Genomic DNA, 26,171 nt, shown 5'->3' on the forward strand with positions numbered 1-26,171 from the left:
TTTCTGGGCCAAAGCAAAGAAAGCTAGACTTCTCTTCGGCATTAACAAGTTCTCATCAAAGAAGCACCTCCATGTCTCCACCACAGAGTACTGAGGACCTTCCAACAAGCTAAATTCTAACTAGAGAGCCTCAGAGAGCAGATTTAGATGGAAAGATAATAAGATTAAATCCACATTTTTCAACCCAGAAGAGCAGAAATGGCTGCTTATAACTTAGAGACATGAGACATCTCTTAGTTTGATGCAGGTACTTTTTAGTCAGCACCAAGAACCTTTCTTAATATTATCAACCTTTATACTCCCTCCTCCTCCTTCAAACCACTTTACTTGCAATTGCTTCATAAAATGGAGCACATGCACAGCAGCAGCTCTCTACTGAATTAAAAAGCAACTAGTCAAATGCTAGCCTAATCGAAAATAATATATTCTTATTTCTTACCTCAACTGGATTAGGAACAATCAATAAGCGGATCTGTGAATGCAGCTGTTCTTCTTTTGTTGACTGCAGGAAGTACATAGGCGTATCCAGATCCCAATTAGACCAAGTATAGTGATAACAAAAATTTCTTACAAAAATAATTATGCCCGAAACATGCACTTAGGAAACATTTTTCCTTGGGCTTTGTATTAGATTAATTTCTAAAGGCAAAATAAAGCAGCACAGGCATTTTTTACCTTTATGTTTTCTAATCAACACCACAGCAGTAAAGTCTTAAAGAAAATTATCTTCAATTCTGGTTTATTTTCTACTTTGGGCATTTGACAATGTTTTGTTCACTAGTCATTCACTGATCCTCTTTCTTAGGAATAAGTCCATCGCAAACAACAAAGACAAAAGGGCAAAGCACAGTATCAAAAAAAACCCCAACCAACCCCCAAAAAATCCCAACAGAAACCCCCCAACCAAACAAAAAAACAACCACCAAAACATCCCCCACCAAACCCCAACAATCCTTGAAAAGGCAAAAATCAAAATGGAGAGACAGACCAAAGACATCAAATACAAATTACAGAAGCAGTCTAACTTACTCATTGGTAAGAGAGTACCATAGTATACTTCTAAAGGCACCAAAAAAAAAAATCACATAAATTGTACTTCTCAACACTGCAAAATATAGAAAGGTTGCTTAACACATTATCTCTTATGCAGAGTTTATTTCCAAATGTAGTTAAACAGCATGTAACTTAATAAAACTAAAATACATATATATAATTTCTTTCTGTCTTGTTATCTTTGGATCTTACTTGGAACAGATATAGTCAAAGAAAGGGTGATTCTTTTTTTTGGGGTTAAGTTAACAGCTTCCCTTTAAACCACAGACTGCTCTTGAAATTAGGGACTATATCAGCCAATTTAGTCAAGACACAGAGAAATGAAATAGCTCAGCCAAGGTATGGCAGTCAGAATTACTATTTGCAAATTCCAATGATCTACTTTGCTGATTTCTGTAACAAAACACAATACTCACATTGTAACAATGTAACTTGCGATACGTGTAATATTTGAATTTCATTTGCTAAATAGACACCTATTTTTAATAATTTTCTACTATGAATACATAGAAGTGCACATCTTTCTTTGTATTTTCTGGAATTATGTTTTTCCCTAATGCTAAAAATCAGTAAATCAAATTACTGCAACTATTTAAATTCAGGAGACACCCTCTACAGCTAAACGGGACAAAACACTTAAAAATTAAAATGGGGTTATTTTTCATCTATCTTAATCACTGATGATGCATCAGTAATCATAGTACCTGAAAGCAAGTCTTTTTGTTTCTATTTGACAAGAAAGGTGAAGTGAAAAAGAATAATGTGTCAGCACTTCATGTTCTCCAGTCTTTGCTTTAACACGCTGTAACACAACAAAATCATTCCCTTCCCTGCGTCAACAGTTTCAAGACCAGAGGCGCGTTTATGTCACATTCCCAGCTCTGAAAGGTTCCCATGATTGACACTGTGGGGATGCTCCAGCTGTGAAACAGTTCATCTCTTCCTGGAACCCTGAAAACCCTGAATTTCAAAAGCTGGAGAACATTCGATTACGTAATGTTGACAGATTTTAAGACCTATCACATAACAAACATCAAACATCTGGCCACAGTTCTGCAGAGTGACCTGTAGGTGGATCTAAGGAAGTATGTTCTGGATACTGAATTCTTTCTAAGGACTTAGGAGTCTGTCCCAGCCTGAAAACAACATAGTGTCTGTCAAATGGCATTGGTCATGCAAGGTCATGATGAACAACGCAATGTTTCACACACACTGAAAAGTACAAATTTTGTTTTGCTGGGAAACTGCTACCCTAAATGGATTATACTATTACCAAGGAAAAAGTCAGCTGAATTGCTGTCTGATAGAGCAGTTAATCATTCTGTCCTAGGAACAACAGCAGACAGAAATTTAGGAATTTTCATAGCTGACAAACTTTCTGGGACAAACATTTCTGAAGACATTAAGTAACACTTGCATTCACTTTTCAAAAGCTAAAGCCACAGCCCGCTCATTTTAACAACGCTCTGAAGTACATCTGAGGAAAAGGAGACTGAAATTCTGCATTACGCTGAAGAACTGCACACTCTGCAGTGCCTCAGCTATCTTGGAACTCTCTACCAAGCCTCACGCTTCACGTCATAGCTTCTCTCTGAATATAGTGTTGAACCTTAATAGGTAGATTTCTGAGGAAGCATGCAGAGAAGACAACAAGGATTACTGTCCACAGGCACTGTCCTCTGCAGCTGAGCAATTTCACGTGAGATAAACATGTCATTCTAAACAGTACTACACCACAGTTCTACAAAAATAAAATCAACTGGTTCATACAGCCACAATTCTTCCCAAGTCCTCCCCATCTTGTCCCCATTTAGGAGCTGCATGGGTAACCGTGACCTGTGAACATTTAAGACTCTTGAGTCTTCCTCTAGCTGTAAGGAAACTTGTAAATACACACTTATTTCACATGTCAGAAGAACAAAAAAGGGACCATTAAGACAGAAAAGACAAAGTAATGTCAAGACAGGAGGCAAAAAACAAAAGTGATTTGAGCATGTAAAACCACCCATCAACATCCAATTCATCATCACAGAGAGCAAAAATAACACTCACCCAAATCATAGCTGAGGATATAGCAATTATTCAGTACATTCTCATACCTAACAACCCACTAAACACGACCTACATCGAATAGAAGCTGCATAACACCAACGTCAAGAGTTTACACAAAAGAAAAATGAATACTTGTACACAAACTACTCCAGATCCATTTCAGTATTCCTAGTCGAAAAGCAATGCTTCAGGATTACAATACCAACAGCAGCATTCAGGAGGACATTCAGGGTGACTATCCTAAAAATGATATCCTACCAATTTTAATATTACTTCTCATGCATGTTCAGGGCATTTACAAAAGCAAGCTTATTTTCACAAATTGCATTGTAACGTCTGGGTTTTATTTTGCAGATGGGAGAACACAGTGACCAGAGACACTAAAGCATTTGTGCAAACCCACGGAAGAAGCCAGTAAATGCCTTCCCCACTGCTTTTCTCATTTACTTCTGTCAATTACGTGACTTCACAGAGTTCTCCAGTGTCAGACAGCGTAGGAGGAGAACCAAGCTCCAGATTTAAACAGCTCTTGGAACATGTAATTCCAAGGCCAGCCCGAAAAAGAGGAGACCGAATGTGTGAGCAGAGGGCAACGTGTAGATCAGAGGCGCCCCGAAGTGCGACACACAGCGGGAGCAGGCTGTCAGCGCCGGAGCCACGCCGCCCGGCTGCAGGGAGGCTGGCTGCTGGGCAGACACTACTCAGACTCACAGCTGCTCCTTCCCAACTCTGTTTCTGCTCTTCCCCGCCGCCCTTCGCTGTGTCGCCGTGCGGGGCTACGGCACAGCGGAGCAGCTCTTCCACGAGGTCAAGTTTCCCACTCCACCATCGCACGGAGCCGCGGGCGGTGCGGGAGCCGGCCTCCCCCGGCCGCATCGCGCCGCGCTCCGCCTGAACCTCACAGGAGGACAACGTCTTCTCTCCCGACGGCTTCCTGCCGGGCACGCCGCCGCTTCGCCCAGGGGAAAAAGGAGTTGTTCCCGACCCTTCACCGCCTGCCACAGGGACAGCGCGCCGGGGCACGGGGCCGACCCCCACTCGCCCACCCACCTACCGGCCGGGCTCCCCGGGCCTCCCCTGCCGGGCTGCGTGCCCCCCTCCCCGGCCTTACCTGCCCGTCATGGCGGCGGGCCCCCGGCCGGCGCCGGGCTCTTGGCGGAGGGGCTACCAGGCGGGATGAGCGATTCAGAGCAGCGGCTCTAGCCCCAGTGGACAGCACAAACCCCGCCCCGGCCCGGCGGCGGCCCGGGCCCCGTAGGCGTGGGCGGGAGCCCCAGCCCCCGGTGACTCAGGGCAGGCCCCCCCGGCCCCGCGCATACTTTTCCTATAAAGGGAAAGAAATACGGAACAGCGAAGTGGCGGAGCGGGCCCGCCTCCACCGGGCACGGCTCCCACCCCGCCACCGAGGCTACTGCCCGGCCCCACCTGGTAGTAACGCTTGGGCAGCTAATACTAGCCGGGAGGGAGAGGGGAAACGGTGGCGGTACGGCTTTATCACGAAGCCGTTACCTGGTGTACAGTTGTATCTGACACACCTCATCGATAGAACATTTTTTCCTGTGAACAAAGAAGCTGTGCTTCCTGCCTGCCGCGGCAGACATTTACACTCATTGCGCACCTCCGAGGCGAGGGACAGACGGCTCCGCAGCGCCTTTTACCCTCGGGGCAGCTGAAGACACGCCTGGAAGACGTTAAGTTAACCTGGAAGCGGTTAAGTGGCATCCTTTGCTGCAAAACAAGAGGAGTAGCGCCCCCTAACGAGGACACTTCCACGTGTGACATTTTCAGTAACATCGAATCCTTTCTTGCCGATGATGGATCGAACTTTGTCCTGAGCACTAAAACGAATTTTATATTCTCTGACTATCAATGTATAACGTATCAATACTGAAGTGATACACCAAACGGGACAGGGAGCTTCCGACTAAAAGCGATTTCAAACTTTATTTGCATCTTGTAAGGCAGCCTAGCATGATGTGACTCACCATTGCTATGGATATTGTTGCAAGGTCAGGACTGATAATGGAAGCTCTGTGCTCTTTTTGTTTCCTGGTGTCCAAACATCTCATTTTTCAGCCCTGCAGTAAACATTTAGAATCATACAGGTTAAATTAGCGTTTGATATTTTTATTACCTATTTAAACCAGGATGAAGAACTGAGTTAGATGTTCTTACTTTGGTTTAACAGTTGAGGAAAGGGTAATAAGTAATCTGACTAACAAACAGCCAACGATTTAACAGATTTGCCTGAGGGCACAATAATAAACAGACAAGCTCTTAGTCATCCCCTGCATCTCTAGTCTCTCCCGTTGTAATGGTTTCTGGGTGCCAACATGTAACATCTCTACTCTTGCAGCTCTCCTTTACAGAGCAGAGATTACTTAGACTGCATGTGAGGAGGCTGCAGGTGCTGCTAAGGGTGTCTGAGGGACCGTGGCACAGGGCAGCAGTCGGCCTTGAGCCATCTCTCAGCCACTGGGCCATCACCCTGGGTGAACCATCCTCTTGCCTGCGACGTCCCATGGGGCTACCTGTGATCTCAAACATCATCTTTCTCTTACCAGTCTCCGTTTTGAATGTGGCATTACCTTCTTTCCTGCTGCTGAAACCGTAAGCTGCCAAACCCTTTCAGTTGCTTCATGAGGAGCAGCTGAAGCGGGCTCCCCCTCCAGCTGCGACATGACCCCCCCGATCGCCCCTGGTACTTCCTGCCTGACAGGCTTCCCCGCTATTTTTGTCAAACAAATCTGCCTTTCCTTTAAGGCTACGAGTTCCAAGTCCCAAAGCTGACACCACCCGCCGCATACCACAGGGTAAGGGCGGTCTGCTCTCCCTACCTCCCCTCCTCAGCCCCGCGCGCACGCGCGCCCCCCCCACCCGCGAGGGCGGGCCGCTCGGAGATGGCCGGTAACCCGGATGCAGCTACTCGACAAGATGGCGGCGAGGGTGGCGGGCGGCTTCTTGTAGCGCCCGGGAGGGGTCCTCGCTCCGCCATGGCGGATCTGGGCCGGCAGTTGCAGGAGTACCTCGCGCAGTCAAAGGCCGCTGCCACCGGCAGCTCCACTGCGGCCCCCGCGCCGCCGCGCGCCGGCTGCTCGCAGGAGGAGGCGGGGAGCGACGGCTTGAGGGCCTGGTTGGGCCCGCTGAACCCCTTCCAACCGGGCCGCGGTGCCCCCCCCGCCGCGGCGGTGCCCGGGTCGGTGTTGAGCTCAGGGTCGAACTGGCCGTGGGCGACCGAGGCGGACCCGTGCCTGCCGGGTCTGTCGCGCTGGCAGCGGCTGGCGGGGAGCGGGCTGTGCCTGCTGCTGGCCGCCCTCTGCTTCGGGCTGGCCGCGCTGTACGCCCCGCTGCTGCTGCTCCGCGCCCGCAAGTTCGCGCTGCTCTGGTCCCTCGGCTCCCTCTGCGCCCTGGGCGCCGCCGCCCTGCTGCGCGGGCCCTCCCGCCTGCTGCGGGAGCCCAACCGCGGCTTCCTCCTCTATCTCGGCGCCCTCGGCGGCACCCTCTACGCGGCGCTGGGGCTGCGCAGCACCCTCCTGACGGCGCTGGGCGCTGCCCTCCAGCTGGGCGCTGCCGCCGCCGCGCTTCTGGTCGCGCTACCCGGGGGCGCCGCCGGCCTGCGGCGCCTGGGCAGCCTCCTCAGCGCTGCGCTGCGCCGCCGCGGCAAAGCCCTGCCGGTGTGAGCCCGGTGCCGCCGCCACGGGGGGAGGACCGGCCGCAGGCCGGCGGGACTCGGACGAAAGGACTGAGAGACTCAAGCTGGCGCCAGCCGAGGCGCGAAATCACCTCTCCGAGGACGGGGATGAGGATGGCGCCGCCTCAGACAGCTTCTCTTGACCTCCTTCGAGTCCCTTGCTGGGTTTTCCTCGCCGATTCTTGAGCAAGACAAGGAGCGGCTGGCACCCGGGAACGGCAGCAGTGACTCTAAACTCGTTTTGCTGTGTTCAGGTGTAGTGGTGTGGGTGCCAGCTTGCTGAGCCGTCCCCGAGCACGGGATTTTGCCTTATTGCAGAGTCAGCTCGGTAGCCATGGTATGGAGTCTCTCCTGCTCTGGGTGGGAGCTGGCAGCACCCCCCTTTCCTACCTCCAGTATAGGACCATGTGGCTGCTGCAGCCTACTTCAAAACGTGAGTGAGCTTACAGAGCCGATGAAATGTAATTATTGACTTGCCCATTATGTGAAAAGCAAGTATCTTACAGCTGAGGTGCGTAGGGCTGACCAATGCTGAAACACAGAGACAATTTAGCAAAATCTGATCAAGTGTGGGGTGAATGTTCAGAAATATTTAACTGCTATTAACCCATTTTTGTGCCGACCCCTACACTCTGAACACATACTTCAGTGGCTGTATAGAGCAGCCATGAGGCACCTCAGACCAGCAGTGAATATGAATACTATGTGCTGCTGAACTGCATTTCTTTCTAAAAAAATAATCTTTAAAATACCATCCAGTAAGTGAAACAAACTTCCCTGGGTCTGTGGGTCACAAAAACTACCCATAATTGTAAGGCTAGTTTTTCCTTCCATGACAATGACAGGATAAAAGGTGCTAATCTTAGTTAAGAGCCTTGGCCTTCGCAGGCATTGTTACCTTACAGCAGTGGTAAGGTAGCAAATATATGTATTTTTTACTGTCACAACTTGGGCAGGAGTTGCCTGGTTTTCACAGCATGACCTTCAAAAATAGATTTGCTACTAATTAGAGCCTGCTTCAGCTAGCACAGCTCTGGTTTGATGAAGAAACTAAGCAGCCTTAGGAAGGTGCTGAATTCAGGCTAACGGTCCGTGCTGGGAGCTTGGTAATTCAGCTTGGGCTGTATGCCGCACTACTGCAGATGAATGGGACTACCAGGCCTAACCTGCTCAGAGCCTAAGAGTATCTCACTGAGTACACATGCTTCATACACAAAATAAAGCCAAACACTGCAATATTTATCTACTATTGCTACTTAGGGTTTAGCATATTCACCTAATTCTTCCTCTGAATGAAACTGAAATTGTTAAATGGGGGTACTTAAATGTACATAAATTGTTTTAATAAAACTATTTGTGTACCAAATGTCAGTATAGACATTCCACTAATGGTCACTTTTTTTTTTCCTTAAAAATGTAGATCAGAGCTATCTGAATAGCATTAAATTAGTTTTCATTTTTACAACTTCTAAGCTATAGTATATACAATTAACTTTACTCGTAACAGCAGGATCAAATTAAACAAACCTTAGACAAGGTGGAGATACAACCGAGCAGGTAGGGCACAGGGATTCCACATGCAGCACTAGTAAAAGGACTTGACCTGAAGAGTACAGAAGTATATGCCCATTAAGTAATTTTATCCATTTTCAGCAATAGTGGATAATGGTATCATGGACTGGGAAGCTGCTGCTTCTCTCTTTCCTGCTATGCTGTCACCTTCTAAGATTTTATACAAAAGCTAGTTAATTACGCAATTTTCTTATGCCTTCTTATGTATATTCTGTAATTGTGGACTATTTTACATCTTAATTTAAAAAAGCTGCCCCTTAATGAAGAATATCACTTAACATCAGGTACCATAGTGGTTTAAGGAATTAAGCAACCATCAGAGGAAAAACAAACATACTCCCTTTTGTCTAGATAGGGAAAGCTACATTTCCTGTTTTTAGGTGCACTCTTCTAACTTGTTTTGGTAGGGACTGTGGTTTAATTAAGGACTAAAGCTCATCCTCTAAATCACATAGTCTTAACTATTAGACAAAAGTAACTTTCAGCCCTTTAAACATGCATTCAGCTTGTTTAAAAACAGGAAAAAAGGGGGGGGGGGCAAGCTTTCCCCTTTCCTAATGATTGCATCATTTGTATTTATCATTACAACTTCAGGATAGATCCTAACTCCCAGACGTATACCAGTAGTGACCAAAGCCCTTCCTCAGAGGTAAAAAGCAATTTTTTTTTCTTCCCCTCAAAGGATAAACTGTGTCATACCAGGTGCATCTCAGCTGTTTCCTAGTTAATTCCTTTACAACCATTCTGTCTCCCTGGAGCCCCATGACAAGGATTTTATAGGCTAATGATCAGAGTTAGTTACTATAATTTCCAAGTGCCATTTTATACACTACAAATTAAAAACTAAGGAAGAAAAACCCCTACTAGTGACTGAACCAAGAGAACAACAGTGAAGCATCTATGCTTTCATCTCTTTGAATAAGATAGGTCATCAGGACTTAAGCCAGTCTTTAGTAAATGTGACTGTATGACAAGCCAGATAAAATAGCTGCCCTGTATTGCTCTTGTTGCAGTAGCCTTGTCAGCTATAGAACTACATTGCCATATTATCCTGAATATTATAACATGAAATTCAAGGTGGGGGGAGGGAAGCATGGTAGTGATACTTTTCATTATACATTATATCCCACACTTTTAACATAAAATCTTCCTGAGAGCTGGCTTTAGAATATGCACTTACATGATAAAATTTTCATTGAGGCTTTAGGTATTAAAGGAGCCTTTTGAACCTGGTGACTGGAGATGATTAATATGAATGATTTATGGGGAAGACAGAAACTTATAGTTGTAAGCCACTTTATTGTGGGAAATGGGAATAACCCCTCCTCCCCTAGTAAAACTAGGAAACAATATCCTAAAGAAGAAAATCCTTTAAAAATATTAAGATGAAAGTGATCAGCTATTGAGGTTTGCACTTCAGCATTTGAATGCACCAGACTCTACTGAACACCCATATCTTTAAGCAATGCATCCTACAACCATTGTAAAACATATGTATCCATATTAATCAAGCTGCTAAACTTTGTTCTTCCTCAATTTCTATGAACAGATGCTGTTTTGAACAAAAATATTTGACTTGGCCAGGTGAAGGGTAGACTGACAGTATTTGTCAGATGTCTATTTTGCTACCAGTCCAGGTTGTAACTCATGCTATATCTATGACAACTTCTTTCTAAATCATGTTCCACATTTTTCTCTTTCAGGACGGTAGACTAGCAAGCAGCGGTGATTTCCCGTGTTTTGGAATTTTAACGTCAGCACCACTTGTAATCTGTAGACAGCTGTGGCTAAAGGTGAAAATGAAAGTCCTCTACACATGATAAACCAGAAAACTAGGAATGAGCTATTAGTATTTTAAAGGGTTGAGATTTCAGGAGGTAGTTCTGTTGCTCCATGTGATACACAAGTTTGCCTAAAGACAACCCTCTTTATAGTTAGAGGTGAGTAAAGAATCACACACTGTGTTGATTTTTTGTTAATTTTTGAGCAAATTACATTCTGTATTCATACAAAAACAACATAACTCTTCTGACAAACTGTACATATAGAAACAACTTTCTGTCTGGAGGTGAACTGAAATCTGTTGAGGTGCTCCATGTCTTACACCACTTTAAAAAAATTCCAGCTCTTCACAAAACAAAGTAGGTAAAAGAAGATGAGGAAAAGGGGTGGAGAGGACAAAACAGAAAGCTAGCTACAATATTGCAGCTAGTCACAGTTGATTGATCTAGGAAAAGATCCTTGTTAGGAACTAATGCATTTATCGCAGTTATGAGTCCAGGTTTGTGGTGTTGCATGGTTACTTTTGAGTCCAGAGTAGCAATCTATATAAATGTTGTCCAGCAAGGACTGGGTGTGACCCAGTCAAAGCCTCTTCTATCGGCCTCTTCCACCACCCCTAGATGATCCTCTTCTTGACTGACCAGAGTTCATGTTATTTCCTCTTCCCCAATTACTTCCACTCCTTCCTCCTCGAGAAGGGTTATTGCCTCCTGCAGGGCCTCCACCAAAAGCTTCATCCCTGTGGAATCCATCGTGATGGTCTCCATCTAAAGAACTAGATCTTCCAGATTTTGGCGCTCTCTGTGAAGGTCCTGAATTTCCTCTTCCTAAAAATGAAGCATAATCAGTTACTGTTGTTGAAGTCTAAGCCATGCTTCTTCTCAGACACACCATATATTTAGCTAGTTCTTCTGTGGTATTATCATTCACAGATCAAATGTAATTGAGACCTGTTATTTTTATGCCTCCTCCCTCTATATGATTTTTTTTTTTTAACATAGATTAAGTGTCTCCACTACAGCCCAGAAGATGGACAGCAATCAAGCAATTCCCTGGGAATTAAAGGAGATTATCTCTGATACAGTCGACAATCACTTGAATGAAGTAAGTTAGATCAGTGATAGTCACAGTATCCTCAAAACTGCCAGGCATACCTGATTCTTATGCTTTAACACCATCTGTCTTTCTCTGTATATTTTTATTGCAAAATACTTTTTTTTTTCCCCCCTAAAGAGGGACATTGCACTGATGGGTCAGTCAGTTGAGGTTGGTTATGAAGACATTGAGTGACGTTTTGTTTTTTTTTCTAGAAATAATGGGAAAATGCTCTGTTTTACTACTACCCAGGAGCATAAACTACATGAGCTCTTACTGCCAGGAACTGGAGTTTATACTTCTCACAGATCTTTTTTAGTATTTATATTTAAATTAACATAAACCCCCCCGAAGTCAGTAGCTCAAAATAACAAGCAGTATTTTGGAAAAAATTAATGGTAACAGTACTTTATGGACAGGTGCTACAACTAAATTAGGGTATTTTTGCTCCACTTTAGTAATTTTTTTGTTAACTCTGCTTGTTTCTGTGTAAAATAGAGAACAAATTGTTTCATAGAGTTCATAATTCATGAAGTTCTAATCTTCAAATGACTTTACCAATACAACTGAAGGTGCTACAGACATATGAAAAAGTATTGTTCGTGTTTTGTTTATCAGGCTTTCTGCCATTTTTTTCTAAACTTTCTTTGTTACATTAATGAGTTGTCTAGGCACAAGAAGTGTGGTACTTAACTATTGTTTTGACTTCAATAAAGAATCTGATAGCGTTATCACAAATTATTGTTGAAGCTGGAGAAGGAATCCTTACAGAATTGATAAGATGCTGGCTAAATGAGAATCATAGTATACAGTTTTGAAAGGAAAAATATTGATACAGAGGGAGTTTACCAGCAGGGTTTTATTAAAAACATCTGTGAATGAATGATAAAACCTGCTGTTAATACAATACTGGAAAAACAGTCCATGCAGAGGAGGACAGAGAGGCATACAGTTAAAACTATGTGAACTTCAGGACAACGGTAAGAGAAGTGGAATGAAATTCAGTGGCTTCAAAGACAAAACTGTGCAGTAGAAGTCTAACAACAAAAATTTCAGCATTTGGAAGCAACTGAGAAGGATCTCTGTCACTGATCATTACCTAACAGTGGGTAGTCAATAGAAGGGCATTAAAAACACAGAAGAGATGGCATTAAAAAAAAAAAAAAGAGACGATGTTAAAAAAAAAAAAAAAAGATGACATTAAAAAAAAAGACGGCATTAAAAAAAGACAACGGCAACCCTGAGAGTCGTAAGAAGAAAAAGGATCAAGAACTGGTGCAAGGCTAATAGGATGACTGTGGAAATGGCATACACAGTAATAGGCTCTGAACCAGATGCTAACTCCAAAAGAATGTATTTTGTGGGTTACAGTAGTTAGTTGCATGGCAGCACCATGTGACTGACTGTTTAGTAGTTAAAGAGGGGAAATCTGACATCAGGAGCTATTAGGAAAGAATGGAGAAAACAGAACAAACCCAAGTGAACTGTAGAAATCCATAGTTAAACCACATCTTTAATAGTGTATGCAATTCATAGTTACCCTGTTTAATTTACAAAAGGATAAATTAAAATTGAAAATAGTAAGGATAGTAAAAGATACAGAACAACTTTCCGGAGAGAACAACTAAAGAGATCAGAGCTCTAACCTGGAGAAGAGCTAGTTCATGTTGGAAATGGAAGAGTTTGATGCAGTCAGAGATGGCATTCAGAAATAACAGGAACCAACTTTCAAGTGTTCCAATTAAAACAAGACATCATCGAATGAAATAAGTAAACAATAGGCTTGAGATGAGAAAAACATTTTCCTTCCTTTTTTTTTTTTAAAGTGTAGTCTACAGCAATTAAGTTTTAGAGCTCTGTCCGCAGATGATGTGGATGTCAAAAGTTTATATGATTATTAAAGCAATTAGAGAAGCACACAAAAAGTCACTGTCAAAAGCCATTAAATATAAAAATAATTCAGTAAGTCACTGATCTTCATAGGTTTAAAGAGCATTTCAGGGACACGTCACTACGGACTGAGTGTGTTCTTAACAGTCTTCCCTCAATACGTGTTACTGGCTACTGTTGAAGACAAACTACTGAGCTTTATGGACTTCTAGTCTGATCATGGATGGCCTTGCTTACGCTCTTAAAAGTACAGAACTCATAAGGAAAGACTTAGAAAAAGTGAGGGTTCATTGAGTCCAACAGAATGAAGGCTGAGACAGGAAAGGTATTTGAGTTAAAGGATGCTAGCACAAGCATGAATATTAACAAATAACTATTCTGAAAATTACGAGTGAAAAAAGCTCTTGGTGAGTTTTCCAACTGGAGTAACAGGGAGCAAAAAACTAACTGCTTCTGAACAGGGTAATAAAGAAGAGGATTATATGATGCTGGAGAGAAGCTGTGGATTTGATGTCCCAGAAAATCCCTCTGTTCTTACATTCCTATAAGATTGGTCTTAAGCTTCACAGCTGGCAAGATGAAATATTCACCAGTTCAGCTTTATCCCCTCTAACAGATAAGGAATTCTGGATAAGCCTACGGTTGAAAAATGTACCTGTTTTACATGAGGTTTTCAATACAGGGGGGTTTTTACCTTTGCCCCTCTCCTCTGGGGGTCCACCTGGAGCATCCATTTCTCTGTGGTCAGAGGTCCCTGGTCCATCATGCCAGGGACGTTTACGTGGTGGCAATGAGGCCATGTCCATGCCCTGGAGCGAAGAAGAACGTTCTCTGTTAGCTGGAGAATGCCCATCGTGAGGAGGGTGATCTGGACGGGAACCTGAGCATGAAGAGAAAAACCAGATATTAAGTAATGTTCATCTGAGCACTATTCCTCATTTCTGGAGGTAGTCACATAAATTTATGTACTTTCCACGCTATTTGGCATGCAATTTTAAGTTAAAATTACATAAAGCTTCCTCCCCCCATCCTAACAGGCAAGCAAGCAAACATTAGATGAATAAGTTGTAAGAAAGCTAAAGGTAAACCAGGTTTAAAAGATGATGGGAAAGAAAGAAGTGACAGATCTAAAGTGTTCTTTTCAGTATAAAATATTTTCATGTATTTTAGAGACAATCACATCTTTTATTCATGAGTCATTTGTGCTCGTTTTCTCCCTGACGTTCTAAAACTCAGTTTTGCCCCACAGTTGCCATTAGTAACACAAATGCAAATACTAATAAGCTGTCAGACCCTGCAGCTGAAAACATTATTTTTACAAACAATAGATAAGATGCCATCCAAGAGAAAGATTACTATTGACATTAATATACATCTCAATAAAACCCACCCACAAAATATGCTTCAGTCATTCTCCAGGTAACAACAATAGGCAATTCTGGGCTGTACAAGAATTCAACTTAAGACTTTGAGACCACAATAATTTTTTGTTCAGCAAGACAGTTGCATTTAGAGCCAGTTAAATTCTGTATAGTTAATTTTTTCCTAAATTTATAAGTCTGAAGAACTATATCTTGCTTTTCACATGGTAAAAGACTGGTAACAAGCATATGAGGTACAGGAAAGAGAGGTGATTTTTAAAAAAAATGTTTTGTAAGTGGTTATATTGTAGAAGTCTATTATCTAAAACAAACCTCACCAAATTTTTTACCTGGTTCTCTGTTTCCATCCCAGGATTCTGGTTTCCGCCCTCCTTCAAAGCGTGGAAATTCATCTGGAGTAGGAAGTAAACCCTTCCGGCCTCCTGAGCAGTAAGAGATGCAGGGGACAGGAGTGAGAAGCGACATTGTATACTGTAATTTGCCCAAGAAATATCTTTGCTTCCTTATCCTTGCGTTTCAGTGTGGAATAATGTTCCCCTCACCTCTAAGAGCACCACGACCTCGCCCCCGAACACCATGGTCCCTTCCTCTTGAGTTTTCATCTGGAGAGTCAAAAGTGTCATCTGGCCCAAAATCTTCAGGGCCAGGAAAGCCATCTCTCCCCCTGGGACCCCGGCCCTCATGTCTCGAGGGTCCTCCTCTTCTGAAGCTACAAGAAAGAACATGGGACAAGCGTGGTTTTTAGGCAGAATTTAGATTGATGAATTTGAGTCAGCTTCAGTTTAATAATCAACTAATTCCTGAACTGTTTTACTTAACACTAGAGCACATACAGCTACTAGAATAGGATTTGTAGGTGGAAGACAGTTCATCTGCCTTCAAGCACTTCGTTTATTCATTTTTATAGTTTTCCCTCATATTTCCTTCTGTTGATTGTGTCAGTTTTTCATACAAGAAAAATATTGTCAAATATATTGTGTTCATTAAATGAAAAGGGGGGAAAAACCCAGTCAGTGAGTGATGACATATAAGGTAAGGTAAGGAAAAGTATAAGTGAATTGCCCTTAACTGCAGTGGTCTTACTTTCCCCTTCCATTTTAGTGATAAAAACAAACTGAAAAAATACAATCTATGAGAGTCATGGCTATAACAAAACACTCCAGTATCTCATTCCTATTGATTTGGGATTCTTTTGCTAGAACATTCTCTTTTTTTTCTCCATTCTTCTAAGTTTACAATTTTAGCAAATGAATCTAGACTGCACTTGGCTCTGTAGGGATGGTGATTGCTGAACAGTGTGCACAGTGGCATTCTACAACCTGAAGAGCAGTTTATCCAGCTGCAATAATGAAGAATTTTGTTTTGCAAAATGTAGTTATGACACTAAAGTTGATAATTTCCTTCTAGTAAGCACCATGGCACCTTCAGTAATTTGGTATGATTGCCTTCTGCATCAAATCTTAAATGAGTATAGCTCCTCCAGTATCGCACTGGGGTTTTAACAGATCTTCAGAGAGAATTGTTCGTAATGAACTGGGAGTGCTGTTTCAGGTAAGCCTATAGATGGCTGCATGAATACTAGCAGTTTTGGTTTTTTACGTTACCAGTGTAAACACTTGGAGTGCTTGTAAAAGTGCATATATATTCTGCGTATTAGTGCAACTCCAAAAGTGCGCACTAGCAGCAGTTGTTACGATTGTCTCAGTTTACAGCCCAGTTTCTGTGCAAGCACAGGTGAGATGTTTAGGTGGTGCAGGCACACTGGTTCAGGAGTCCTCAACGGTGCGACCCCACACACTGCTCCTGCCCACCCCTCAGTGACAGAACAGATATTGTGCAGCACTCTTTGCCCATTCACACTGATGCCCCCCGCCTCCCCTCACTTCCCAGTTCCACACTGGCCAAACTGTAACCACCGTAATACTCAGATTGTGTTGGCTTTGTGCAACATCCCCTTCCCCAGCTCATTAACGACACAGTGCATCCTATTACAAGCAAAACTTTAGATACTTTTATTTAGAATTTTAACAACATTAACCTTTTAATTACAAATTTAAATATTTTAACAGTAGTCATAACACAATACAATATTTTTAAACTTTTACATTTTTTTTTTTTTAATTAAAAACAATAGGTCTGTCTCCACCTCCCAGAAAACAAACACAATACAGAGAGGAGGCTGCTGTGCCTGTATAGGTACAACAGTGGATGGAGGGAGTGCTGTGTATGGACAATGAACCATTTTACATTAACCTGGATGATTTTGGGAAACAAACTGAACAGTTTCAGGTACAAATGGTTCAAATAACCACATAGCAATATTGTTCAGCCTTGAAACAGCACGGTCCTCTAGATGTTCTTTAGAGGGCCTCCCATTTTAATACTGACATGGTGTGATTCTGCGTAGCTTGTAAATTACCAAGACTTGCAACACAAGGTCCTATGGCTAGCAGGAATAGGGCCTTTCCTTTTGTTTCCAGGCAACATTATGGACACAGTTTAGTTCTGAAATCTGTCATACCTATACCTGACATAACCACAACTCCTAATATTGTGTTATGTATATCCTTTTTCACTTTTTCGTATCAGTCACATGTAAAACCCTGCCTTGCATAGGGCTCAGTTCCTGTTTGACTGCTCTCAGATCTTCTTCCTTGAGGCCTAGGACCTTAATGCACATAACTACAACACTGTGCAGATTAGCAGGCAGGAAGAGTCAGATCTCTGCGGTAGAAGCATCATGTTGATGTGCACAAGGTAGAGTAAGAACAGGACAGGGATGAAAAGGATGGGAAATTAGAGAGAAACCCACATACACGCACTTCCCTGTCATGCTTGATCAAACCAGTTAAAATCTAAATTCCAAACCAAGTCAGCTAAATGAGTGGTTGGGATTCTTAAGTTCACCTCAGCATCTGCAGTAAATGGCACCTAATTCACCTTCATTCACAGGAATTCATTAAGCTTGCCAGCACAATAAGCCTTTTATACCCCTGTGCTGATTCCTTTTAAACCAAACTCTGTACAAACACTTGTACTCTGACAAATAGACTCTTCTTAGTTCCTAAGTCAGATTTACAGGTCACAGGGTTTTTGGACTCTTCCTGAAACCTTTTTAAAAGTCAGGATCATCATCAAATATTTTCCAGTCCCTAAGCATTTCCAATATAAGCTTTGAAAATCTCTACTGAGCTTCTAAAAGTGTTGTCTGCTGTGTCTTTTAGAATTCTATAATGCAGGCCATTCAGCTTGGATTCCCTCTATTTTTACTTTTTTTTAAATGGCTTTAATTGTTACCTTTTTTTAGTTACTGTTCATTTCTTTTCATACTCTTCACACAAAAGGAAGGTACATCTTTACAGAGCTAGGTAGAAAACAGCTAAAAGAAGAGCTGTATAGATGCAAAGTAAAAGGAATGTAAGAAAATTATTAAAAAGGCAACTAAAACACAGAAAATTCACATTATGTGGAGACCACAATATATTTGTACAAGTACATGTTCTTATACATATAGAGTTGGTGGTCAGTGAGAGGCTTAGACCTTGGAGGCCAAATTTAACTCAGTTAAACTAGCATGAATCTGGAGCAATTCTGATGACAGTTAATCTTGCTGACTTAGTGTAACTCCTCCATATTTATACTGGTAACTAGAAGCAAATTCATCCCTTTGTGATTTAGTTGGAAATTGTGAGCAATGGCATGGACATTGCTGTAAGTTAGATTATTTTTGAGTTCTTTGCTTGGCATTAAGAAATAAGTCAGAAAGAGAAATAAAATTTCTACAAGCAAAAACATGAGAAAATAGTCTCAACAGTCCAACAGATGCTGTAGCTCTGCCCCTTATATTTGATAGTAGGGATCACTGTTCCCACTCCTTACAGGTATATTACATTTCATTCTACAGTCATGCTGTAGTTTGTGACTGGAGACAAAGTCTCAAAATCCACTTCTAGTGTTCAAAAGTTTGTCACTTTAACCTTCAAGTTTCCTCTCAATTTTCATCAAAACGGTCTCAAATCTTCATCCTGTGTCACTGGATCTTCTCTACAAATTTCCTCCCTTCTCTTTACTTACTGTTTAAAGACACGGAAGCTGCTGTGTACAATGACCATTTTTCAAGTTTTCTTCTATTACTGAATGATTTTTATGGACTCTATACTCAAGGTATATTAAAGTTTTCATTTCCTTATTGGTTTCCAGTTTATAAATCTGAAACAGATAGACTCCTTAATGAAAAGGAAGCCAGGAAGAAAGAGTTCCCTCCATTTACCCTTTAACCCAGAGAAGATTAGTAAATTTATTCTTACCTCTCATCTCGTCTTCCTCGGAACCGTGCATCGTCAGGATCCCGTGGATATCTATCATCTGAAGGTCTCCGTCCTTCCCAAGCACCAGGAGGCCCACGGTTTGAACCCCCTCCTTCAAATTCCCTGTGATCAGGAGGAAAGGGAGGCCCAGGTCCACCTCGTCTCCATTTTTCGTCTTGCAATGGTGGCCCTCCTCTCCCCTCAAATTCCCGTAATCGATGGCCAAATCTCTTATCTGGATGGAAGTCGTCACGGAAGTCATCTGGTCGATCAAAGTCATCATGGAAATCTGGGTGAGGTCCTCGTCTATCTGGCATGCCCCTGCTGTCTCTACCATCACCCCACTCCTGGCCACCTCGAAACAACCCTCTCTCAGGCCCATGATCAGGACCACCACTGTTCTGGTCGTGCCTTCTATCTGAGAGAGGGCCCATGTGATGGTTTGGTGGGCCACGGGAGTCACCTTGAGGGGAAAAAATCATAGCAGATTTCTGTAACGTTTTCTAAAAACTCTCTAGGATGCTTTTAGTTTGTACAGTTCTACAAAGCATACACCATACATTTCACATTAAATAATTTTTTTTGGGAAAAACCTTTTCTCTATATTCCAGCCTTAGCCTGCAGAAGGCTTTCCTCTCAGCCAAGGCCCTGTGCTCTGCTGTAGCCTTTTCTGTCTAGAGGCACCACACTAGAACAGCCTCTTTTAAGAGAATTACTCAGAGAAGAACAGACAACATATTTAATTACCTTTATTAAGACCAGGTCCTTGGTTGTGAGGGCCAAGACGACCTTGTCCTCCCTGCTGCCCCAGTCCTGGTATCAGTGGTGGAGGACCTGGGTTCTGTCCATCCTACAAGCACATAATAAGAAAAGCAATGTGACTTGCCATGTGTGAGTATTTTTGCTTTTAAGCATTTTGTAAGGGGGCAAAAGAATTTTCTTTACATAAAGACTGCATCTTCACAGGTCTTACAATAGAAACAGTTCATTTTCCAGTTGCTTCAGCCTAATTTTTCAGTCACGTCAGTAATGCTTTTCAGTCACTGTTTGAGAAACATGTAGTTTTATAGGAAATTTAGCATTTCAAAGACTAGTATTTTACCTGTAACAACCAAAGATGATAAAACTCATATTCTAGCTGCTTGGAGAAGATGAGGGAGCTGTGTATATTTGTTTGAAAAATATCAGGTACTGATTTATATGCAGTTAAAGAGCTGCATAGACCAAAGACTTCCTTTGGAAATAAACAAAAAAAAAAAAGAAGCTATGAAAAAAATAAAAATATCAAGAATGTTGGTATAGGGGGTATAAGAGAACCTCTCCTGTAAAACTCTGTAAACTGTTAAAAATGAAACTCAGATTTCCATGTTAACATGCTGGCAAAGTTTGTTTTTCTTAATTCTAATTCTAGGATCAAAAGAAAGTATTAATACTTGGCTAAGCACCAAGAGACAAGTTGTTAATGGGTTATTAAGCAAGGACAGGTCTGAAGGCAGAAGCTGTAGTCACCTGCTTTTCTCAAGCAGAAACAGTAGAGTGAGCAGAGGTTTGTGTAAATTATATGATCCCAAAGAAAAAATAAAGTTTATACAAGTCTTTTTTGTTATTTTCTCTCTCTTTTTTTGTGAATTTTAATGTTCTTTAATTTCAGCTACCATCACAGACCCATGAAAGATTTCTACAGGTGCCACTTTTACACTGGACCCACTATGATAACATTAGCTGGGAAACAATGTAGTTGAACTGTCCAATTCTGCCTTTAAACAGCAAAGGCTAGACAAAAAGTCATCATTTAGGGTTTGTACTTGACAGGAACTAAAAGGGGGCACATACATAATTTACACTGTAGCAGTGAGATCCAGCAATAAAAATATATCACTGAACAAGACAGAGTAGAAACTTGCAAGACTGCTATACAAAACCTTTTTATGTTGACATCACACACACACAAAAAAACCCAACCCAAAACCCATACGAGAAAACCCTAAATACAATATTTTTTTTCTAGACATGTCTAACAGATACGGTTTAGACTTGGCCTTCACATTGGCTTGTAAAAAACCCTCCAGACTGCAGGTAGCTTGTAAATACTTAAAAACCTATACTCCATCACTGTCATTGTACTCATAATTACACTCAACTTCTCTATGAATCAAATAATTTTCATGCTCTACAAGTATTTGAGAAACACTACCTTTTTTTCCTAGTTGCAGAGAAGCAATAAGTTTATTTGTGTGCTTTCTCCATTGTATCCTGAAATACTGGTTTTAAATTAAACATATTCAACTGCAATATAGGTGATAAATACAAAAAAGCACACAAGTATATGCTATTAACATTACATTTGCATCAAGTAATTTTGTAAGGACTTTGGGGGGGAAAAAGCACCAAAATAAAAGGCCTGGTCCAATGCCTATTAATCTGTCATGTCTTCCCCACCCCCCCAAATACTTTCCTAGTGACTAAATGTTGACTTGAATCCAGAACGAATAAATTCCCTGATCTAGCTACCGTGGTGCTTCTGCCATTCTTGACCAAAACCCAACTGGAGTTCCATGACTCCTCCTATTTAGCATATGCTTACTTCCAATAAACTTTATTGAACTTCTTAAATTTATGCCACTAGTGTTTAACCAAAGCAGCAGTTTTTAGCACTCACTAAATGGGTTTTCGTAGGATTTGGCAAAAACCTCTATTCCAAACAAATCATGCTTTGTCAAGATAGGAAGACAGAGCTGTAACACTGAATTTTCACATGCCTTTCATTTCAAAATACACTTCGGGCCCCAAACTGGGCTTGAAACTGAAAAACAAGTACGTACAGCTCAGAAGGAGATATCATACTAAAAGCTAAAAATGGCCTTGCACACCCTGCACCTCAAGGCGGATACATCTGGAGCACCTCGCACCCCCTCCACTGTTGGCTCAAGGATTTCCCAACACGGGCTGAGGTTCTGCACAAGTCAGATAAGCTGGTGCAGCAGGGTGCACCTGCTCCATGGTACTGGCGTATCTGCCCTATATATGCAAATGGCACAACCATTTTATGATAGACTTCTGTATTAATTAAAACTATAAACTGGAGGGGGAAAGAATTCTTTGGATACACCCATAAGAAAATTTTGCATTTCTTCTAAAATACTGCACAAGCTCCTAATGTTTGTCTCTATGTGAACAAGAGGCTTGGCCTGAAGTATTCATACCTCAAATCAGTAAATGAGATGAAATTCAGCACATCTATCTCAAATGAATGTGAGACGATCAAATCTAAATTAGCAATGGCAAAAGTGCTCCAAAGTACCACTGCTAACTTGGGAATATTCTATTTATCCATCTGCATTTTAATATCACCATGCCTATCTCCAGAATAAGATTTTGACAACCATATCTCAGCCAATTTCCGTCTCATAAACATTTCTCTATTCCATTTCACATTTGCAGAAGGTAGCAGACCTCACATTCAAGAGATGTGTATCTCGCCCACACAGTCTGCAGTAAACCTCTACTTTCCAATGTATAGCAGATGCAGGTAATAGTGGTATCTTATATAGAGATTAACCTTTACAAATATAGAATCACAGAACGCCCTGAGTACGAAGAGACCCACAAGGATCATCGAGTCTGACTCCTGTCCTTGCACAAGACAACCCCAAATTCACACCGTGTGTCTGACAGTGTTGTCCAAGTGCTTGTTGAATAGTGTCAGGCTTGGTGCTGTGACTGCCTCCCTGGAGAGCCTGTTCCAGTGCTCTACCACCCTGTGGGTGAAGAACCTTTTCCTAATATCCAACCTAAACCTCCCCTGGCACATCTTCCTGCCATTCCCTCAGGTCCTATCATTGGTTACCAGAGAGAAGAGATCAGCACCTGCCCCCCCTCCTCCCCTTGTGGGGAAGCTGCAGATTGTGATGAGGTCTGCCCTCAGTCTCCTCTTCTCCAGGCTGAACAAACTAAGCGATTTTAGCTGCTCCTTGTACAGTTTCCCCTCTAAACCCTTCACCAACTTCATGGCCCTCCTCTGGACACTCTCTAGTAGCTTTATATCCTTAATGTACTGTGGCATCCAAAACTGCACACAGCACTTGAGGTGAGGTTGCACCAGCAGAGTAGAGCGGGACAATCACCTCCCTTGACTGGCTGTAATACAGTGCTTGATGCACCTCAGGACACAGTTGGCCCTCTTGGCTGCCAGGGCACATTGTTGGCTCATGTTCAACTTGCTGTCGACCCCAGTTCCCTCTCCATGGGGCTGCTCTCCAGCCTCTTGTTCCCCAATTACAAAATATGTATGTGTTCAGTATTAATGTCTCAAGCCCTTGATAAAGCAGAAATATATTAATACACTCCTGCTACTGAAAAGGAAGGCAAGATATTTGTACAAGTTTATAGAAGAAAAATATCAAATTCAGAATAAAAACCAAGCTAAAGCCTATTAAAAAAAATCACAGATTTTTAAAAATAGGAACTACTATTGTATTCATATTACAAAGAAGCAAAGTGGAGCAAAACCCGACATTATAAATTTTAAAATCTGCTCATTTTTAAAAGACATTACCATATTAAAGCTCCACAAGGAAGGAAAAATAAAAAATAGCTTTATCTTTTTTTAATATCTGTTTAAAGATATTAAAATGACTTCTGTATAGCAGCATTCATTGAAAATAACAGCCACTTGTCAAATGCAACTTACTAAATTCTGACCAGAGTGTTAACAGCAGGGTCAGAGAAGGACAGCCCTATACATATCTGTAAACATACACAAACTTTTATACACACACAGGCTTAGTAATTATTCTCAAAGCAGAAAAGTTAGCCTCCCTGGAATAGCAATGAAAAACACTACGCTAGTTTAAGTTATATAGTTGTGGAACCAACACTTGTTCTCTTAACTTCGGTGCTTTTGAAACCTTGGCAATAGTGTCACATTAACAGACTGCTGGAGGGAATTGCTGCTGGTTTGTAAGGAAAAAATATTCATATAAATTCCACAATTTGTAGGCTACTCTGCCTCAACCTGAAATGGAATCACTGAGCTAAAGCTCATTTCAATATGTCACCGTTCATTGTGATTGGTATTGGACTACACATTAAGGACTATATGCATACCTAAAGCTTTAACTAGAAACTACTGAGTGCAAGTCTAAAAGAGTTATATCTGTTTAAAACAAACCCACACATCTTTAAAAATTGAGTAAGCAGATTCTTTTCCGAAACATCCCCTTCAAAATTCACCTTAAAGCTGAAGACAATCAAGAGAAATTTTAAGTACAGAATCAGTGCCATACACATCAAAACTTGTAAGAGCTAATAAATCCAGAGGGCTCCGCATTATCTGTGGTAGATCAGAAGATGGAATAAACCCATTATGAAAGATGCTGAAGAGAGCAGAGCAGGTTGCATGTGGTACTGAACGAGACTTAATCAAAACCTCACTTGATTCCTGCAGAACTAATTAATGTGTCTGTTAGTGACACTCTCCAGTATTCCAGGTCAGCTAAGTGCAAGCTGAGCTGGTGAACCCTCCTGGAGCTGAGGCAGCACGGCACAGGGACATCTAATTGGCAGCGCAGTGATCAGCACATATCCAGGCCATGCTCAGCAGTTCCAGCTCAGTGCTTACCATGCCAGACCTGGGCTGGTCCTACACAAACGTGTTTGATACACGGGAAGGGAGCACAGGTTTCTCAGCAAATGGTGTAGTAATGCTTTTATGGTATACAACAGCAACCTCTTACCTTGCACTCCAGAAAGTACAAAGATGGCTACACAATTTCTATACCAAGCAGGAAGCAGAATAGCTCTGTTCCTGTGTGCTTAGTTTGAACTGATAAGTTCCACCAGACCTAAGCTGTGTTAGCATCTATAGTAAATTCATCCCATAGTTTGGATTAACTACTCTGGGACAACTAAGAGTTGGCAGTATCTTGCTTTAATTTAAAAATATGAGTTTTCTAATGTTCAGTTTGCTTAATTCAACTTCTGTTAGCGCTTACCTACTCCCCAGGAAATTCCTCATATAAGACAGTTCAATGTCTTTAAATTAAAAAAACCTGGAGTTTCTCTTAAGGTTACATATTTTCATAGCAGACTGATTTCTGTACCAGTATTTCCAATAATCCCTCTTCTACAGCTACCTCTGCTGTTTCCAAACTATATAACTCTTTTATCATTTAAGTTTTCCTGAGGCCTCAGTCCTGCAAGTATACCAAACTTCCAGCCTCTCAGCTCTTGCTTTGCATTTCTACTGCATGATGTTATCGTTCCTACATTCTTAACACTCTTCTTGTTATACAGACCAACACATACCTGATTAAATGGGGGGCGAGGCCCATCACCCAACAGAGGTGTTTTCTGCTGCTGGAAAGGCAGAGGGCCCTGGGAAGGGTGCGGCCCCCTTGAAGGGTTCGGTTGTCCCTGAGGTCCTTGCATGTTTCCTTGAGGCCCTACTAAAGAGCCTTGTGGAGGTCCCTGCTGGCCTTGTGGCCCACGCAATTCTTGTGGCGGTCCTAACATTGTACCTTGAGGCGGGGGTCCCTGGAGGCCCCTCATCTCCTGGGGACCATGTCCTAGCAAACCACTTTGCATATGAGGACCCCTCATTTCTTGCGGATGACCCATCATCATCCCTTGTGGAGTAGGTCCCTGGTTATCTCTGGGTCCTGGTGGACCCTGCATCCCTCTTGGATTAAGTCCCATCAAAGGCCCTTGAGATATAGGGCCCTGCATCCCTTGAGATCCTGGAGCTCCTTGCATGCCATGAGGAAGAGGTCCTTGCATTCCTCGGGGACCGGGTGGCCCTTGCATTCCTTGACCACCAGGGGGACCTTGAGGACCCAAGTGACCTTGAGGGCCAGGTGGACCCTGTGGTCCTAAATGAGTCTGAGACCCAGGTAGACCCTGTGGTCCTAAGTGGCCTTGTGGGCCAGCATTACCCTGTGGACCTGGGGGTCCCATTGGCCCATGAGGGCCAGGATGTCTCTGCATTCCTTGATGTCCATGTAAATCCTGAGGCCGTGGCATTCCTTGTGGAGGCCCTTGGGGGCCTGGAGGTCCTTGTGGTCCCATGAACCCTTGTGGACCTGCACCTCCTTGGTGTAATGGAGGACCTTGAGGTCCCATTTGTCCTTGGGGTCCTGGAGGTCTGAACTGTCCTTGTGGACCAGGAGGCCCCATCTGAGGCATATTCATTGGCATTTGCTGAGGTTGAAGGGGCTGCTGAAATCCTTGAGGCATCTGTGACATTGGGCCTTGCCCTGGAAAAGGCTGGGGTCCGTGAAGAGAGCCTCCTGGAGGTGGTGGCTGCACTTGCTCAGCTTGCTTTTGTGCAAGTCTCTCAATCTTCAATTG

The 26,171-nt window shown here is 42.5% G+C and overlaps 3 protein-coding genes across 12 annotated transcripts in view; 1 reads left to right on the forward strand and 2 right to left on the reverse strand.

Annotated features, from left to right (window-relative positions):
- Positions 1 to 4,317, reverse strand: part of LIMS2 (LIM zinc finger domain containing 2) — a 43,434-nt gene extending 39,117 nt beyond the window's left edge. For both annotated transcript variants that reach the window (XM_064457254.1, XM_064457253.1), the window contains exon 1: positions 4,217 to 4,317. In XM_064457254.1, the coding sequence (XP_064313324.1) occupies positions 4,217 to 4,227 (11 nt within the window). In that variant the 5' untranslated portion in view covers positions 4,228 to 4,317. The remainder of the gene's footprint in view (positions 1 to 4,216) is intronic.
- A 596-nt stretch (positions 4,318 to 4,913) lies between these two features.
- Positions 4,914 to 20,430, forward strand: SFT2D3 (SFT2 domain containing 3). Of its 9 annotated transcripts, none has more exons than XR_010373846.1 (5): positions 4,914 to 7,229; positions 10,072 to 10,308; positions 11,152 to 11,254; positions 14,870 to 14,990; positions 18,718 to 20,430. XR_010373846.1 is itself a non-coding variant. In XM_064457256.1 (1 exon), the coding sequence occupies exon 1, from the start codon at positions 6,006 to 6,008 to the stop codon at positions 6,783 to 6,785; it is 780 nt and encodes a 259-aa protein (XP_064313326.1). In that variant the 5' UTR covers positions 4,914 to 6,005; the 3' UTR covers positions 6,786 to 8,172. The 9 variants fall into 9 exon arrangements, 1 of the variants encoding a protein (XP_064313326.1); XR_010373842.1 differs by lacking the exon at positions 18,718 to 20,430 and adding an exon at positions 8,963 to 9,017 and having other exon boundaries at positions 14,870 to 18,706; XR_010373845.1 differs by lacking the exon at positions 18,718 to 20,430 and adding an exon at positions 15,038 to 18,706 and having other exon boundaries at positions 14,870 to 14,946.
- Positions 10,328 to 26,171, reverse strand: part of WDR33 (WD repeat domain 33) — a 72,025-nt gene continuing 56,181 nt past the window's right edge. Inside the window, exons 17-23 of the mRNA XM_064457250.1 lie at positions 25,131 to 26,171; positions 19,572 to 19,674; positions 18,825 to 19,287; positions 15,060 to 15,226; positions 14,847 to 14,939; positions 13,830 to 14,015; positions 10,328 to 10,977 (exon numbers count right to left, since the gene is read on the reverse strand). Coding sequence (XP_064313320.1) covers positions 10,745 to 10,977; positions 13,830 to 14,015; positions 14,847 to 14,939; positions 15,060 to 15,226; positions 18,825 to 19,287; positions 19,572 to 19,674; positions 25,131 to 26,171 — 2,286 coding nt within the window. The 3' untranslated portion in view covers positions 10,328 to 10,744. The remainder of the gene's footprint in view (positions 10,978 to 13,829; positions 14,016 to 14,846; positions 14,940 to 15,059; positions 15,227 to 18,824; positions 19,288 to 19,571; positions 19,675 to 25,130) is intronic.

The sequence above is a fragment of the Phalacrocorax carbo genome, chromosome 7 (genome assembly GCF_963921805.1).
Source record: "Phalacrocorax carbo chromosome 7, bPhaCar2.1, whole genome shotgun sequence".
In the NCBI taxonomy this organism is placed as follows: Eukaryota; Metazoa; Chordata; class Aves; order Suliformes; family Phalacrocoracidae; genus Phalacrocorax; species Phalacrocorax carbo.

Excerpts from the sequence above, each read along its gene's own strand:
- SFT2D3 (XM_064457256.1), top strand. The coding sequence starts at position 6,006 with ATGGCCGGTAACCCGGATGCAGCTACTCGACAAGATGGCGGCGAGGGT.